We start from the raw sequence: 18,514 nt of genomic DNA on the forward strand, positions 1-18,514 counted from the left end.
CAACAAAATGAAGCACCTTCCTATTTTGAGTGGAATCCCTACTATGGGTTTGATTGTTTCACTGTTCAATGTCGCTTCAGCCCAATAAGTGCCTATTGACTAGTGAATCCCATACTTAGCTACCCAGAAAGTATGGCACCAGAGTTAATATTTTCATCCTGAACACTTGCTCCCACCATCAATTATTGACTCAAAAGTGAAGTGACCATTACGCACTGCTTTCGGCAATGTTTACCCCATTACGCAGTGAAAAACTTCCTTTGCAATCAATCCAGTCACCCCAAAAACACAGATGATTCACATGCCCCAACTATCAGTTACTGACTCAAAAGTGAAGTGGTTATTACATTTCATGTTTAGCACATTAACAGCATTACAAACGAAGCAAAGCGCATCTGCAGTCTCCATGCTATTCTTGTTTAAAAACTGCATAGGGAAGCCATCACGCTACCGCAAATCAACACCTTGGGCTGTCAGCAAAAAGAAATGGGACACAAAGAAGGACAAAGGTAAGTCCATGATGTGTGCATTGTATGCACTGCAGAATTTTACAAAAAAAAGGTAAACAAGGAAAAATTAGGAATTTCAAGTTCGATTATAAAAATTAGGGATCATTATATAATAGAAAAATGTAGGGAAACAAGGGAGGTCACTTACACCTGCAGATGTATTAGAGGAGATTTAATCCAGATTCCCTATACTTCAGTCATCAGGGGTGTACCGAGGGGGGTTTCAGGAAACCCCTTTGGATTTTACACACTACTTGAAACATTAAGAAGTTGAAACTTCAGGTTTCAAGAATCTGGAATCTATCATGGAACAGGATGAATTTTAAACTTTTATCTTAGTTAAATATAGTTTCTCACCTGACAACAATACTTATAACATTGTTCTGAATTATGATTTTGGTGAAAAGATGGAGATACTCTAATAGAACAGTCAGGTGAAGTAAACTACTCTAATATAACAGTCCCTTAGCTGTAGTGGAAACCCCTTTTCAAAATTCCTGCGTACGCCCCTGGTCAATATGTGGTCATGGGTATAGAATGAATTAGGGATTAAATGTTCACTAGACACTAGTACATCTGCAGGTGTAGGTGACCTCCCTTGTTTCCCTACAGTACTTTTTCAACCAAACTTATAATAAAATTCCTAATTTTTGTTACAATATAGCTATGCATTGAAATTTCTCAATTCCAGGACTCTAAGAGCACAATTATAATTCATCAAGCATAATTTCATTATTGATGTTGGAGCAGTATACAGCGCTCAAACATAGTAGACAGTACCATGGTAGTCTACATGCAAGATAATTATGACAGACATGATATAATATTCAAAGCTGACTATATATTAATAATAGTGCAACAGCATGGTACAGTATAGATTAGTGTAATGAGCCACCTTTCATATTGAGTATGGACTTGTCTGACAACATGATTTGACAACTGCAGACACTGAAAAATGACGTACACTTCAGAAAATGAATGGTTTAGGCTTTTAAAAATACCAATAATCCTCTTGTAGATCAGATATTACATACATAGCTCCACACCACACATGTAAAGGTAATACCATTTTAAACAAAAATATAATTATCTCAAAAAATGTAGCAATAGTAATCTAAAAGTTGCTAAACAGATACACTACATAATATATAATCATTGCAAACAAAAATACCGTAGCTAGTATATGCAGTAACCAAAATGGCTAACGTATAGCATGTTCTGTTTCCAAACACTACTGAGTAGTATCCTCTTTGTAATCAGATGTGTTACTATTTCTTTGGCCTTTCCTAGTAAGCAGTATCGTCAGAATTACAATTCCTGCCAATGTTCCAAATGCTATTATGGCAAAGAAGGAGAATGCCTAAAAAAATATGTATCCATGCATACTAAGTATGTACTTGCAGATGTAACATCACTGTTACCATGTTCAAAAGTTTGTGATACCACTAGTATAACAATGGCGGATCCAGGATGGGGCATTTGGGACAAATGCCCCCCCCCCCACACACACACACACACACACACACTTTGTGAAGGAACCATACTTCTTTTGATTGAAATACTAAGTCCATAATATAGATAAAAATATGTATAAATTGCTAACATTTATTGCAAACTCACCTAAAACAAGTCAGACTGTCACCCAGCACCTTCATGCATACTAAGCGCCTCTAAAATAATTATTGTGTTGGTGGTATTTAAGACATTCTAGCCTTTAAGAGGTGATTATTTGCTACCTTAAAAATACAAGAGAATCAACTCTCCAAAACCATCTATATTAGTTTGTTTGTGACCCTCCGCCCCTGTATAATGTACATACATACATACATACATACATCCACACATACATACATACACACAGACATACATACATACATACATACATACATACATACATACATACATACATACATACATACATACATGCATGCATCCATACATACACACATCCATGCATGCATGCATTCATACATACATCCATGCATGTATGCATCCATACATACATACATACATACATACATACATACATACATACATCCATCCATCCATCCATCCATCCATACATACATACATACATACATACATACATACAGACATACATACATACATACATACATACATACATACATACACACAGACACACAGACACACAGACACAGACACAGACACACACACACACATACATACCAGCGTTGAAACCGGGTCACTACTGCTGACCCGGTTGACCCACTGACCCGGATTTGACCCGGATGTGACCCGGATTAATTAAAGCCGAGGCGTGCGATAAGAGCTATGTTTCAACTAGTCTCAAGCGAGCGAACAAGACTACGTTTTGAGTGTTCGATTCGTGTTGAGTAAATATTGCAACTTCAGCCTAGCTGTAGGTTGAAGACCAAAAAAAAAGGTCACCTACTGACAATAGCTACCCCTCATCATAGATACCCTCAGTTTCGTGCTACATACTGGACTTACTAATAAATTGGCGTGGCTGAGCGTATGTTGGTAACGCGATAAGTGGGCGTGGCTCACGAAGAGCTACGCGATAGCATTTATAAGTTTCCACGTCGTCAAACGAACAATTTCGTTTCTCACGTGATCCAATCTGGGTCAGACCCGGATAATTTGTAAACCGGGTCGGACCTGGATGATCCAGAGAAAATGTGACCCGGTTGACCCAACCCGGTTTCAACGCTGATACATACATACATACATACATCCATCCATACATCCACACTTACATACATACACACAGACATATATACATACATACATACATACATACATACATACATACATACATACATACATACATACATCCATCCATCCATACATACATACATACATACATACATACATACATACATACATACATACATACATACATACATACATACATACATACATACATACATACATACATACATACATACATCCATCCATACATACATACATACATACATACATACACACAGACATACATACATGACATACAACACCTGAGAGATTTGTATCTGATTTGCAACCATGATGCCTGAGGCCTGCAGGCCAGTAGGTAGAGTGTTTACAAATCCATTAGATACAATCTGAATGGTGACTGTTTTGTTACGCGGTAAGCTTAATTGAGTCTATATTATATTAATATTATGCTCCAAAGTTTTCCTATTGTTCTTTTGGGCACTTCCCTAATTTTCTACCTGTTATGCTTGCTTTTATGCTTTTGAGAAGTGCATTACGTTTTATTTTGTGCACTTTTCTTCTTTGTGTAGATTTCTTCCAATGAATTAAATGTGAATTTAGGGTGTTACATGAACTGCAACATACTGATAATAGAAATGGCTTGAAAAGGGCATGGGCACATAAGTTACCAGGCATAATAGCAGGGATCTGGAGGCAACACCAGAGAAGCTACTATATAGCCTAAATATTTTGAGGGAGAAAAGTTTTGCTGATTTCGAGGTTTTGAGGGTTAACAGTGAAAGTTTTATTCTTGAAATATTTACACCTCCATATATAGTCTAATACATTGTGGGAGTGTGCAAATCCACGAAAATTTAAATTAGGCAGCATTGCTCAACCTTGAAAACTTTTCCCTTTGAATTATTTAGGCTATATGGTATAGGCATTTTATTGTCTAATACTAAACATATCATATTAGTTTTGTATGCAAATATGTGTAAAAATGTTATGCATCGTTTCTGACTGATCTCATGGAATTCTAGCAATTGATATTCAAATGACAGCAATTGCTCAGTATATTTTGCAACTTAAATGCAGCACTATGCCATGAAGGTAAGTTACTGCTTGTGATGCCAGCTACTAATGCATTCAGTGAATGTAGCTTCTCAGCAATGAGGAGAATTGAGACGTATTGCCTGGCGTGGGACCGACTCCCTTCTGGTAAGCTTTGTAAATACTCAAGGCAGTCACTAAGAGTGAGTGGGTCAGTTCATCTTCTGATTCAATTCAATCAAAAATTGCATTTCACTTAGGTGAAAACTGGATCAACTTAGTGATTTCAAAAGCTACATCAAGTGCATCAATCTTTGATTGCTTGATGGTAGAAGCAATAGCCATTTTGAGTGCATGGTAGTAGCAGTGTGTCTAAAGTGTTTGTTTCTTAATATCTGCAGTTGTTTTGCAGCTCCATTTTTAGTCACATTCATTTTGGATGCTCCATAATTACACTGTCCTCTGCAGTTGGATAGTGGAAAGGTCATTCAAAGCAAAACATCCTAAATGCTGAATATTAGCAAATTAGCATCAATGACATCCATTACATATAAACCAATAAATGTGACCGGGCCTACGACTATAGGGCATGTGGGCACATAAAATTTGCCTACTTTTTCAAGTTTCTATCGCCCATAACTTTTTTATACCATCACGCTATGGCCTTGACATTTTCAGCATGCATTCAATAATCAATGGGCTTTATAAAAAAAGTTCCAGAGTGCAAATATTCTACTCCTGTACTGAGATATTCCCTAATGTGTGAGAGGGTGTAGTTTGTGCCCACATGCCCTATTTTCGCAGGCCCGGTCACAAATTCTGTGTGGTGCTGCAACTTTGAATCAACCCACAGTGTGATAGTGAATTGCTTACATAAGCCCTGGTGTACGAAAAACCTCAAAAAATTTTCAATTTGTGCATAAACATCTTCCTGTTGTTTTTCCTTTCTTCTTGATGGCCCTGGTCACACATCTCACCAACATCATCTTGCGACTGCGATGGCAACAACATGAGAGATTCAACAGTGAGTGGCACTGAGTAGGTGCATTTCAAATGCATCCTTCCAGTATGTGAATCTAGTTGCATAAAAGCTGGCCCACATGTTTCTGGCTAGCTAAAAACTTCTTCTCATGTTCAGCTTGCACACATAAGTAACAAAATGCGGCATCCTTCTCAACATCATAATGAAACCACATCTAGGTCTGGCACCACTCAGCTCAAAATGATAATTTCTGTCCATTCACACCATTTGCACCATTCATTCATTCACCATTCGCATTCACCTCCATTCACCTTCGCATTCACCTTCACGATTCGCATTCACCATTCATTCACTCACTCACTCACTCACTCACTCACTCACTCACTCACTCACTCACTCACTCACTCACTCACTCACTCACTCACTCACTCACTCACTCACTCACTCACTCACTCACTCACTCACTCACTCACTCACTCACTCATTCATTCATTCACCATTTGCATTCACACCATTTGCATCATTTTGGAATTTAAACAGTCGTGATGGATGAAATATTGTACCATGTAACAAAACGTACAAGCAACTAGAACTACAAAAACCACTTACAGAACAGAAAATATACAATAACTACTTACAGAATAGAAACTACAAAACTTAATAATGTTTATGCCATCCTCTGGACACAGAGCATAGTGCCTGAGAATCATTCTGACATTCTATCGCCATTGAGTAACTGACAAGCATTGCAGCAGTTGCCTCCTAGTTACTTTTTGGGACAAACCATTCTTAACAGTTGAATGATCAGCAATTGTAAACAATGTGGTAAAGCAGAAGGTGACCAACACCAAATGACTTGCAAACTAAAGGAATAAAATCACCTCCATAGTAATTAACAGTTTCTAAATAGTGTGGTTGTGGAATTGCCTTAAGCCAGCTAATGCTGGTACCAGAAGAATGGGAGACTGCACGCAGATGTGATGGTTGAGGTGTTCAAAAGCTGTGTAAATGATTGATCATCCAGGGAACCTTATAGTTCAATTTGGAAGGATACTCTAGAAGCAGGTATCAAAAAAGAAAGCACATTCCTTTCCAGGTAATGACAGAATAGCATCAAGCCTTTCTACTAAGCAAGACAATAATACCCAGGCTGAATTACACAATTCTAGAAATACTGAATGAAAAAAGTGCTGCGAGTCATGAAAACCCAAGCCTCTAAGATGAAAAGGAGCTAGTAGTGGCTTGATACCGAACAGTATCAGATATGTTGCAGCACATAATCCTACTAAGGCAGTTGCATAAGTTAGAGTCAAACAAAGATGGAAAGCAACCAATATTGGCTGCACAGACTGATTAGAACTAGCTGATGAACTCTTCAAAAACTAGAGGACACATCACCAAGGTACACATGTTTCTATCACTCAAGTGAAGGACAAAATGTGGTCTGGCACTTGCCGGTTATGTTGGACCTATTCCACCACCCCTGTTGTATCTATACCGAGTAACCAGAATCAGGAATGTATCAGAATGACCAAACTTTTATGCTCACTGTGTAGCTCCCTGCACCATGTCAGTAATGCAGCTGCATGTGTTTATTACAGTTTATGTATACCGTGAAGACTTTATGTATATCGTGAGGCTTATAGACATGGGGTTTGTCTTAATTACTCTAATAGAGCAATCAGTTATCAGTGCAATATAGAGCAATCAGCTATCAGTGCAATATTTTCTAATCAAGCAGTCGCTTTGTAGTAGTATACTTTCTGTTCTTTATTGTTGGATTCTCTTCTTGTATTTCATATGATTATAGCTATAGTGTTCACACAATGCAACCACAGATATTATATCTATGGTATGACTAATGCTTGCGTTTATGTAGGATACCCACCATAATGATCATAGCTTTTAGCTACTGGACCTCTGGAAAAAATTCAATGAAGAGCTTATCACACTTTATGATTGCACTATTGTAGTCACATTGTCAACTACCACTTCACATGGATACCTACATAAACAGTTATCTACTTCCCTATAGAGCAAAAAGAGAATGAAATGACCTCCCACCACAAGTATTGGCTCTGACTCACTTACAAGAGCAACAACTAGTTATTAGATATTAATGTTAATAATGTACCATGAAACCACCTAACTTCAACGGAGAATTCCAGGGTACATGTCTCATAAACCCTGGCTTGCTATGGTTTAATTTAAATGTACCATAGCCAATGGCCTTGATATCTGATGAGGTAATGTTGATTATTTTTATAAGAATCCTGGCAGTATTCGATTGTGGGAGTGTATTATTGCTCACATGATGAAAACCATGAACCCGATTTTGCATTGTACAGCACTCAGACGGAGGTGCTTCGACACCCTTACCACCCTGTGAGTTGACATACGGAAGTTTAAGGTGAGAACTAGTGTCATGGTTAATTTACACTAGCCATTACGTACAGTATGTTACCATTTCGGTTTTTATCGTAATTTCGTGTAATTTTGCTCTTACTCTCGCTCTTACTGTGTTCCTAGGATTAGTAACAGCACCCCTAGGGTTAGAAAACGCCTTTAGGATTAGGAACAGCGCCCTTAGGATTAGGAACAGCGCCCTTAGGATTAGGAACAACGCCCTTGGGATTAGGAACAGCGCCCTTGGGATTAGGAAAAGCGCCCTTGGGATTAGGAAAAGCGCCCTTAGTATTAGGAAGAAGCGCTAGTAGGATTAGGACAACGTTTTAAAACATTAGGTTAGGGTTAGGGTATGGGTTAGATATATAGCTACAGTCTTTGAGCAGGCTGTAGGACCAGGTGTCCTACAGACCTTCAGCACTTGTGCTGTAAAGCATTAATAAAAATAAAAAATAATATATATTGATTTACATTTGTGACATTTAGACTAAATATGGCAAAATAAGAAAAGCTATCGGCTAGCACCGGTGGTACAGTGGTTAGGAACACTGCTCTTCAGGCTGGAGGTCTGTGGTTCGATTGCCCGTTATGTCAAGTTTTTATTTCATTTTCTGTACCTTTTGGTGTCATATTTTTTCTAAGTTATAATGGTAACATACTGTACCTAACGGCTTTTGTTAATTTACAATCGCGTGTCCGCGTATTTGATTACGTACCATGCCCACTTTTCGTATATCATGAGGTAACCACTCTACAGCAAAGCCTACCCCTCTCGATGTTTAGAAAATGTTGTAAACAGTGGTTAAACGATGTAGCAACTTTGAAACACTTGTTAAATCGCAAATTTGAGTGTTTCCGTGATATTCATAGGATTTTCCCCGTTTATGTTAACAAACGTAACTGCAACATTACTTGCTGCTGACCCATAATCGAATTTTACAAGACTGTCTATATAATAAATCCAGCGTGTTGCCTCGTATTGGCTTTGGTGATTAGCCGCCCACCACAGTAGGCCACATGGTACATATCAGTTGTATCACGTGCCCTCGTGATTTGCCTGATTACCCTGTTAATACTGTACCTAACAAAGTAATTTATTGTGAATTGTAGTACAAGCTAATCCCCTGGGCATAATCAACTGGATAATAAATAGTAAATATGGCCCAGTATTCAAACTAGCTAGTTCAATAGTATGCCATAACTAGCTAGTTTTAAGGTGTCAGTGAACACTGCATGTACAGGAAGAGAATCCAAAAATACTGTTAACTCTTATTAGCCAAATACTCTATTAGGGTAGTTTGATCTTCATAACAAACAGTATGTCACAGTAAGTCTTGAAATAGTGAAGTACAATTAAATATATGCAGCTGTATGAGTGAGGATCTAAACAGTGCACACTATACAACTAAAGTTTGGTCATTCCATTCCATTCCATTCCTGATTCCATTCTGATTATTATAATTTGCCCTAATAGCATGATTAAAAACATTAAGTAGCTATACTAAATTCTCCTACATGTATGTGCTATAATGTGACATTGGTTGTATGTGCATAGCTACGTAGATTGAATATGGCACAGATGCAATGATGTAGTGGAATGGCTGAATTGTCTCATATATTATTGTGTAACCACATTCCTGATGTAGGGCACAAACAAGATGCTCCAGTAGGCAATTTGGTCACTACAAATTTGAATTTTGAGGCTGAATTTCCAAAAGAACACACAGCCAACAAACTTCCAGCATATGAGGGAAAGTTTCGCAGGGCAAAAGTTTCGCATGACAAAAGTTTCATATTTTCAGTTTCAAAGTAAACCATAAAAGTTCCCCACTAAATCAATAATTTTACAGTGTACATTATATACTATACTTAACCACAAAACCTTGGTAAGATAGTTGAATAGGGCAATGAGCTGTGGTTTTAAACTATGCACAAATAAATCAGCCCAGTTTATCTTTCGGAATGCAATTATTCAGCACCTTTAAGTTATAATAATTTATATAGTTTGCAACCATACCAGCCTGTTATAGCAAGTGTGCCAGTCTCTTTTACAACACATAATAGCAAGCATGCATGACCCCCTTGAACAACACCTATTGGCAGGTGTACCAGTTCCTCTTGAGTAACACGTAATGGCAAAAGCGCTTGATCCTCTTTAGTAACACATAATGGCAAGTGTGTCTGTCTCTCTTGCTTTCAGCCTGTTTGGTCACTACTAGAAGGCAAACCAAAAATGAAACATATGATTAATGTGGTATGGCCTAATGGCAAGTGTTCCAGTCCCCCTTGAGTAACACACAATGGCAAATATAGCAGTCCTTCTAGTGTGCCTGACCAACACTGTTGTGGGCTTTGTGATACATGAGGTTGCCAAACATTGTTAGAAAATTAAAAAGAAGAGGACAGCCAGACAATAGTCAAATTTCTGATGGAGGTGGAACATAATATTTTCTTTCCATTACTTTTTCAAGTCAGTGGAGTTTCTCAAGAGATAATGTTTAGTAGATTGCATTTGGTTGCTTGATGAGTCAATCCAGTTTTGATTGGATTTGTATAGTAAATAAAGTCTAGATAATGCTGGGAAAATATTTGACATTGAGGAAATTAGTTGTATACACATTCCATTTAATCAATTATAATGTAACTCAGATCTGCCATAGTGCTCTTGTTTGTATATTTCCTGCCCAACATTTAATATCTAGAATTCCTCTTGGCAGCTCCATGCAACAAAACAATTGCATGCATACCACAAAATAACAGAATGGAACACCATATTAAGTGACAAGTACCCGCTGGTTCACCACAGTAATGTCAGGAAGGTGTGCAGGCTGTTCCCACACTATTCCAATAGGTTTTAAATATTGGGTAAGGGAATTTTGAAAACACAGCTCAAGGTGCTGCCCAAGCTTCTACACTGGACCCACATGCCTAAGTCTATACAGATATTCATCATATCAACTACCTGCTGGAAAACCGTCAATATACGCACAATAGTACTTTTGTAATAAAACGCATTTAAAAACTATGGGTAAAAAATGCAAGCTCCAGAAAAAAATTATGCAAGTTTTTATCGCCTCACTGTTGGGCGAATTAAACTTCCAATGGATAAATCCTGAGTATCATCGCGTTCGCCTGTTCATAGGGAGTACAAACATCTATGTTTCATCTCCATACAGGAAAAGATTTCAAAGTTACAGACATTTGTTTACGTTGCGGTGACAAAAGAATTTACCGACGATCGTTTGTCAGTGAATTTGCTTTCCTTCGCGAACACAGAAGCATGCCTGGGGCAAAAACTATACCTTGGTGGATGCAAAAATTCATGGCGAACACAATGAGCTAAGATTCAATTCCGTACGCCACTGTATCAGTATGTTATGATGGTTTATGTAAGCGCCTGTAGATTCTTTTCTTGATAACTTCTGTACATATCAATTTATTTGCTCATTCGGCTGTCTAGTACTGTATTTCCAACGCTGCTTAACTTATCAAGCTGAAACTTAGCTAGTCCATTCCTCTGTCCCTGTAGAAAACAAAGAACAAGTTGGTGATCATCTGCTGGGGTGCTCTCATGGTCCCTTGAGGATCCAGCGTCATAATACTTTAGTGTCTGTTGTACACCATGCCTTGCTCCAAGATCACCCTGGTGTTCTTAGGGAGCAAGGCATTCCATCTGACCGATCTCGTCCTGGCGACATATACCACCCTGACTTTCATCTTGGTCGTCCTGCCTATTTTGATCTCTCCATCAGGAGTACCACTCAGTCTGCTGTCATATCTTCTGCTTCTTCTCAGGCTGGGGTGGCCGCTGCTGTTGGTGAGATAGCTAAGGACAACCAATACCAGGACATTGTGAATGATAATGGAGGAGATTTTATCCCTCTTGTATGTGAGACCTTTGGTGTTTGGTCACCATATGCCCTATCAATTTTAGGATCCATAGCTGACAGAACAACTGTTAGAAACGGTTTACCTCGAAAGTTTGCTAGGTGCCAACTTCTCCAGCAACTGTCTGTGACTTTGTGGAGGTACAATGCAAAAATGATACTCCGCCAGTATTCGCTTACTGCTGAGGACGAATTTCCTGACTTTGACATTGGTTAAGTTAAGTACGTATAGGTAGTAATAAGTATATAGTTAGGTAATAAGTAGTACTATGTTGTAGTTTTCAGTATGTACGTGTGTTATGATCATCATAAAAATAATTTTAAAAAGAACAAGTAAAATGCAGTTTGAAAATTGTGCGTATATCGACGGTTTTCTAAAATTAGGTCACATTTGTGGAATTGTCAGTTGAGGAGAAAAGAATAATTATGTAAGCAGTGTTTTTCACATAGCAATTACAAGTTTGGGGCCATGTTTTTATCAACATCTCCACCCCAAATCAAAAACTGATCTACTGAGGGAAGGTCTTTGAGAAAGCAACAACATCCCCTACAGTTTGCTTGTGGAATGTCACTAAGTAAGCAGTTGGCAGGTAGCAAGTCTGTTGGTGCATGTGGCTACTCACTGCGTTCTTACTCAGATTTACCATGTCAACAGTGTTATATGTATGTGAGAAGAACCTTCTAGTTAACACTGTTTAGCCACTTGCATTAATTATTAATCTATTTGAATTAAAATTACATCTGCTAAACTTACCACAGATGCTGCTTCAGAATTTCTCACTCTCTTTTCATCATTACAAATGTCTCTGTCACAGTCATCCAGGTAATCGTTACCAATATAATCACTGAAATATACTGCACTAGCAACCCCTCCAGAAACATAGGATATTGCAAATACAACACTGATACCAACATCCTGTAAATGCAACATTTGGTGAATAAATAATATGCATGTGTATGCGCATAATTAAACATGCAACACTTATGCATGTGGTAAGTGCATTACTAATACTGTACCATACATGCAAAATCCATAATAATTGAATTTGACTCTTCTATGTTGCTGTTTCCTACACACTTTACATACAGGGACAGTTAGGGCTACGGGTTTCTCTTCTAAAGTAATAAACATTGCCAGACTTCTCCAAATGCAAAGCAGTGTAACCACTACCGTGCCGTTTCTGATTATTAGATATTGTCAAGACAGATGATGGTGTGCAAAAGGAATAGGTGAGACGGATCACAGATGATGGAATAGGTGTATGATATGGTCCCTTCTTGAAAGTACACAGATTTTGCCTTTCATCGTATAGTCGATACCCCAAATACCAAATTTAAACAAGATCACCTGTTTCTGAAATATGAACCTCAAAATTAAGTTATTATTTTTTGTGGGGACCTAATTTTCCACATTTTTGCACACTTTACAAAAACAGTATAAAGCAAATGCACTCAATTGCCATGAAACTTGGCATATAATAAGGAAGTATTGAGGCAAATTCACATACCAAGTCTGGTATAAATCTGATATCCATTCATAAAGTGATTGTGATATCTTTATTATTCTAATTGATACACACTCATTACATAACATAATATTACATCATCAATATGCTAAAGTGATTACTTGTGTAATAAAATCGCCACATGTGTGGGGTAAACTGCTTATAGGAATAAGTTGAAAATTGGTCTTACATAGGTTAAGCATCAAAGCTAAAATGCTTCTGATTAAATGAATCATAGTGATAGCTACAGAGATACAGAGAAAACTAAACTAGTGTAAACTTTCAAAATATGTATTCTAATAGAACAGTCACTGACCATATCAAACTCCCAAACCCTTCACTTTGGTCAGCTGCTCATCTCATTTAATTTCTACCCTATGAATGAAAACCTAGCTAAGCTAAATAATTATACAATTAAGTACTAAGAATAATACAAAACGCGGTTAAAATTACGTCATAAATAAATAAATAAACAATTAATAATTAATGTTTGAGAAAACTACGAGGCCTAGAGACATAAACTAACTGGGGATTGATTCACCTGTGAATGAAGGCACAAACGTATAATCGTTGCGCCCGTTTGTGCTGATGACTTGACCATACATGTAATTCTATATAAAGCCCAGTACCACACCCTTGCTTAATTACAGATTGCACAAAGAAGATTAGTGAATGTCCGTGAAGTCACTTCAGGAGAGCGAGAGGCCACTTTACATGTAAACAAGAAGATTACAAATGAGTTTTTATGTTTGTAACGTCTCAAATCTCCATGCCAGCTACCAGTCACATAAAATATTTAATTAATTAACAATACAAGCCGAAAAACATTAAAACACATGCCACGTTCTTTACAATATAAAATACAAGTAAACAATCTTGTCTTGTGCAGCTGGCATGGCAATCTTCCTTTGTGTTGGTGTCAGGAAATTCAACACATGCTTAATCTTTTTTGCCTTCACCTGGCTTAGCTACTAGGTTCTGGCTGGCTTGGCTATCTTCCTTTATCTGGTTCATCTGGCTTGCATACTCCTACAGTATTGTGTAGCTATCTCCTGCAAGTTGTGTATGCATAATTATAGTGTGTCACCCATCACTGTGCCATTGCTACACCACTGATGAACCTTATTTAGCTCTAGTTGATGTTGATAATTTTCTGTATATTGGTTAATAATTTTTATCTATTGATGTTGCCTATAATGTATTGCTGCATACAATACTGCAATAATGCATAGTTCTCTCCTGTACGTTTTGTATACATACTTACATGTAACACTTTCACACCGCAGATCAAAGGAGCCGCCCGGGCTACATTTCGTATGTAGCCCAGCTAGCCTGGCTACATACGAAATGTAGACCAGGCTACAACCTGGCAGTGATTATATAGACGTTGATGCTGAAATCGATTGTGGGGATAGATTAATATTCACATGATTAGGATGCACGGCTTGGATTTCGCTATGAAAACCACTCAAACGGAAAGCATTTTGTAATCCTCGCCATCCTACGAGTTGAAAAACGTTGGGCTAAGGTGAAAACTAGTGCTACAGCTTGTTCATTCGATCTTTTCCGCACGTTTTCGAATACGGACATGCCCCCATCACGAAGCTACCACTCTGCATGGAGTAACCACTCTACAAGCAAGCTTACCTGTCTAGGCCTTTAGTGAACTGCATAGTTTTCCCATAAACGATTCAATAGCACTGATTAAAACATTAAACTCGCGTAACGGAAATTCTTCGTGATATCTCTAGGATATGTCCGTTTATTATAACCGAACGTAACCAGAACGTACTAGGTGCTGACCCATAATCGAAAATTTTAGGTGTGCATATATAATACATCCAGTGGTTGCACTCGTATTGGCTTGGGTGGTTGATCGCCCTGCATAGGCTATCAACCTAACAAGTGTTACATATTAGCTGTAACACAGGCATTCGGGCTTTGCCTGATATGTATGCCCGACTGCCCGAGGGCCGCATTCATGCCCATGTTACAACTATTACATATACTGTGTACACATCACTGTGCCATTACCACATCAATGATGTACTGACTCTTAGCTACTGGTGGCCTAATTAGTTACGATGCCACTATTGTGTTATATCTGTCACTACTGTGACATATTGAGTTGATTTGGGGATCGTACCTTCACCACCTAATAGCCTCACCAGGGGGCTGTCACATTGGTGTATGTATGTGACGTGGTCCTAGTAATAATAATAATAATAACAAAAATTATGTCATAAATAAATAATGAATAAATAATTAATGTTCTCAAACACTATGGGGCCTAGAGATCTAGACATGAACCAAGTGGGGATAGATTTGCCTGTGCACAACTGTATAAACAGTATGCCTGTTCATACTGATGACTTGACCATACATGTAATTCTATATAATGCCCAGTACCATACCCTTGCTTAATATAACAAGTGCAAGAAAAAATTAGGAATTTTCCATATGAGTAGGGACTGTAGCAAAAAAAAGCACTGAAACAAGCCGCTGAGACAAAACACAACTGAATTATTGCATTATAATCCCTACTTTAACCATACATCATAGCAGGCTAAAGTAGGGATTAAAATGCAATTGTTCAGTTGTGTTTTGTCTCAGCGGCTTGTCTCAGTGCTTTTTATTGCTGCAGCCCCTACTCATATGGAAAATTCCTAATTTTTTCTTGCACTTGTTTGTGTACTTTTTTTTGTAAATTTTTATTGAATAACTGTATTTAGTAATTCCCCCCTCTGCAATTCTCGAAATACATAGCTAAACGTTCCTAAGGATGCGGATTTTTAACAAACCGCTTTAAACAACACATTACCCACAGAAGTATCTTTTCAACTGTTTTATATAGTGTGTCTACAGTATTATTTTCCACTAATTCTCTCAACAGAGCCTCAGGGCTGCTCTTACTTTTAGTTCGCGTAAGTACGGGTCACACCTACTTTCTAGACGACCAGATACGTGAGCCTATGAGGCCTACTACAGTGTTTTTCAGTTGTAGTATGCCTGAAAAGTGCTCTGGGAAAGCTACCCATAGAGTTTGTAGAAAGGCACCACATACAACTGGTTTTTAAACTCAGAAAAGAAACCACCTTTGAGCCAAAGCAAACACTCTAATCCGGCTTACGCGTGTAGTGGCGATGTTGAACAGGCAGCAGCATATCCCGAGGTGTATCCCAACATTAAAATCACGTGCTTGCTACAATTACGCTACACGTTTATTCCAATATGTTGGGGCGCTGTGGTGTGCGTGCTTTGATGGAAGCCGTACCCATGAGAGATGGCCACAATAAAGAAGGATCAAAGATAAAACAGTAAGACAGTAGCGCACACATCGTAGGTATTTAATATTGTGAAAGGTTTTTTCTCCACAAAATTCAAAGCGTTTCTGCCAAAGAAGCAAGGCTGTAGGTGTAGCCAGTTTTCCACTACGCTTGACTGAACGCATCAGTGAGGCAGGCAGTGAGGCAGTAGAAAATTCGCTACAATAATGTTTTTTTCAAAATTTTGTAGCACCTTATCGAAAACGTTTCGGGTCATTCTGAAGACACATTTGGGCTTATACCTGACCAATACTGTGAAATGGCCGTGAAGGATTTCTGAAGATGATTTTGGGTAGATTTTTCTTTGTGGACCATGCGCACACCTTCATCGTCCCTACTATACAGTACTATTGTACTGTATGATTGCGACCAGATTTGCGAAAAGGTACCTTTTTCACACACAAAATTTGACCCATTTTATGAATTTTACAGCTTCATAACTGTTTGATCATGGAATACAATTGCTTGAAATTTTCAATAAATGTAACTACAGTATCTGGCTACACTTTGATACTAAGAGCAAGTTAATCAGTATAAGGAGTCAAGTGTTACATAATTTTGTTTGCTGGTATGTAAAATGTGTAGAAAAGGTACCTTTTCGCAAATCCGGTCACAATTACAGATTGTGTGAAGGAGAAGATTAGCAAACATCCACAGAGTGATTGCAGGAGAGCCAGAGGCTACTAGTACTGGACCAAATAAGGATATTTGTGGAAATGTTGGGAGTGACAGTGAAGATGACCTGCACTCAGACGAGGCAATTAGAGGGCAAGCTGACGGTATAAGATATGCAGTATTCAGGTGGTGACTGACCAATAGAATGGACGACTCTACCTATGAGGGAATCATTCAGGCAGGCCCAGACACGCTGGGGGAGAGGTCAGTTAGCTACATGCAACATTATTACAGTTACACAATTGCACATGCGATGAATAATAATGAAAGTGTACATGTGACTACAACCATCACTGTCACTGACGCACCACACAAGAGTTGCTACGCAGTGAGGTGCCTTGAAAGCAAGAGACTCTATTTGGTCCTTGAAAAGGTCAAGTCTGAGATTGCCAAGTTACATATGAATAATCAATTAAGAAAATAAATATTACATATTTTGATATGAATTGCAATTATAATGTCTAGCCTGTGACAATATTTTATTGGGACTCATCAAACAAAGCCACAAAATCGAACTTTACCCTCAACTAAAATATATTCTATGTTTCTTTCATAGTCATAGTTTGATTATTAATCTGGTTGATTTTAAACCTCATTGTATGATGTCCATTTTCCCATTTCCTATGCAAATACTTGAATTTTACACTGCATACAAGGGTGAATTGGCACCCATATGATACAACAGTATGTGATGATTATTAAAGCATTAGTTCCTATATATTTATAGAACTTACAATGCAGCCAGCAATCATAAAATATATAAACTTTTGATTGAAAATCTCCAAATTCAGGAAACGAAGAAGTACTACAAATGGCTCATAGATCACTCCCATTACTGACACAAATACTAGCCAGCCAGCAGCAGATTTATATTTGTCTTCGACTTCTATCCCAATTACATCCTCAACATCTTCAATAGCTGACAGTGTAATTGCAGCACATATCGTTATTATGAAGCACAACACCTGCAGGAATACCAACACAGTTAAGCTCATACATTTATAACAGTTTCACTGTTTTGCCATGTTTTAATTTGTCTTTTATATGTGGCCTATCTCCAAAGCTGGCATAAGCCAGCTTTGTGGATAGGCCAGCTATTGGCCCAATTTTTGTCTTCTATGTAAATACAAATACGCTATATTGCATTACACTGTATTTGAATACGTGAGAACAAAATAGGGCAAACACTTTTTTGGACTTCTAATGAAACACACACTAGAATTACTATTGGTAGAACTAAAGTTTTACTTGAAAGTTCATTTCTAAGAAATTTAAGAGAGGAGAACGACTGAACATGTAATATATAAGCCATGACTATGGCTGAGGTGTATTGCACTTATACACACAAATTCAGAGGAACTTTACTGTTGATATACATATACTTGAAATTAACAAGAAGACATCCTGACCACCTGGCAGATTCATGTAAGTGTTCAAGCATTATAGTATGTTCACGTTGAGCTGAATCCTGAAAAGCAGCTAAAAATTAAAAGTA

General features: G+C 37.9%; 1 protein-coding gene across 1 annotated transcript in view; it reads right to left on the reverse strand.

Annotated features, from left to right (window-relative positions):
- Window positions 1-1,503: 1,503 nt before the first annotated feature.
- The window catches only part of LOC136263693 (uncharacterized), a 37,634-nt gene continuing 20,623 nt past the window's right edge, over window positions 1,504-18,514 (reverse strand). The window contains exons 2-4 of the mRNA XM_066058329.1: window positions 17,754-17,984; window positions 12,268-12,429; window positions 1,504-1,869 (exon numbers count right to left, since the gene is read on the reverse strand). Coding sequence (XP_065914401.1) covers window positions 1,741-1,869; window positions 12,268-12,429; window positions 17,754-17,984 — 522 coding nt within the window. The 3' untranslated portion in view covers window positions 1,504-1,740. The remainder of the gene's footprint in view (window positions 1,870-12,267; window positions 12,430-17,753; window positions 17,985-18,514) is intronic.

This window comes from Dysidea avara, chromosome 8, assembly GCF_963678975.1.
Source record: "Dysidea avara chromosome 8, odDysAvar1.4, whole genome shotgun sequence".
Taxonomy (NCBI): domain Eukaryota; kingdom Metazoa; phylum Porifera; class Demospongiae; order Dictyoceratida; family Dysideidae; genus Dysidea; species Dysidea avara.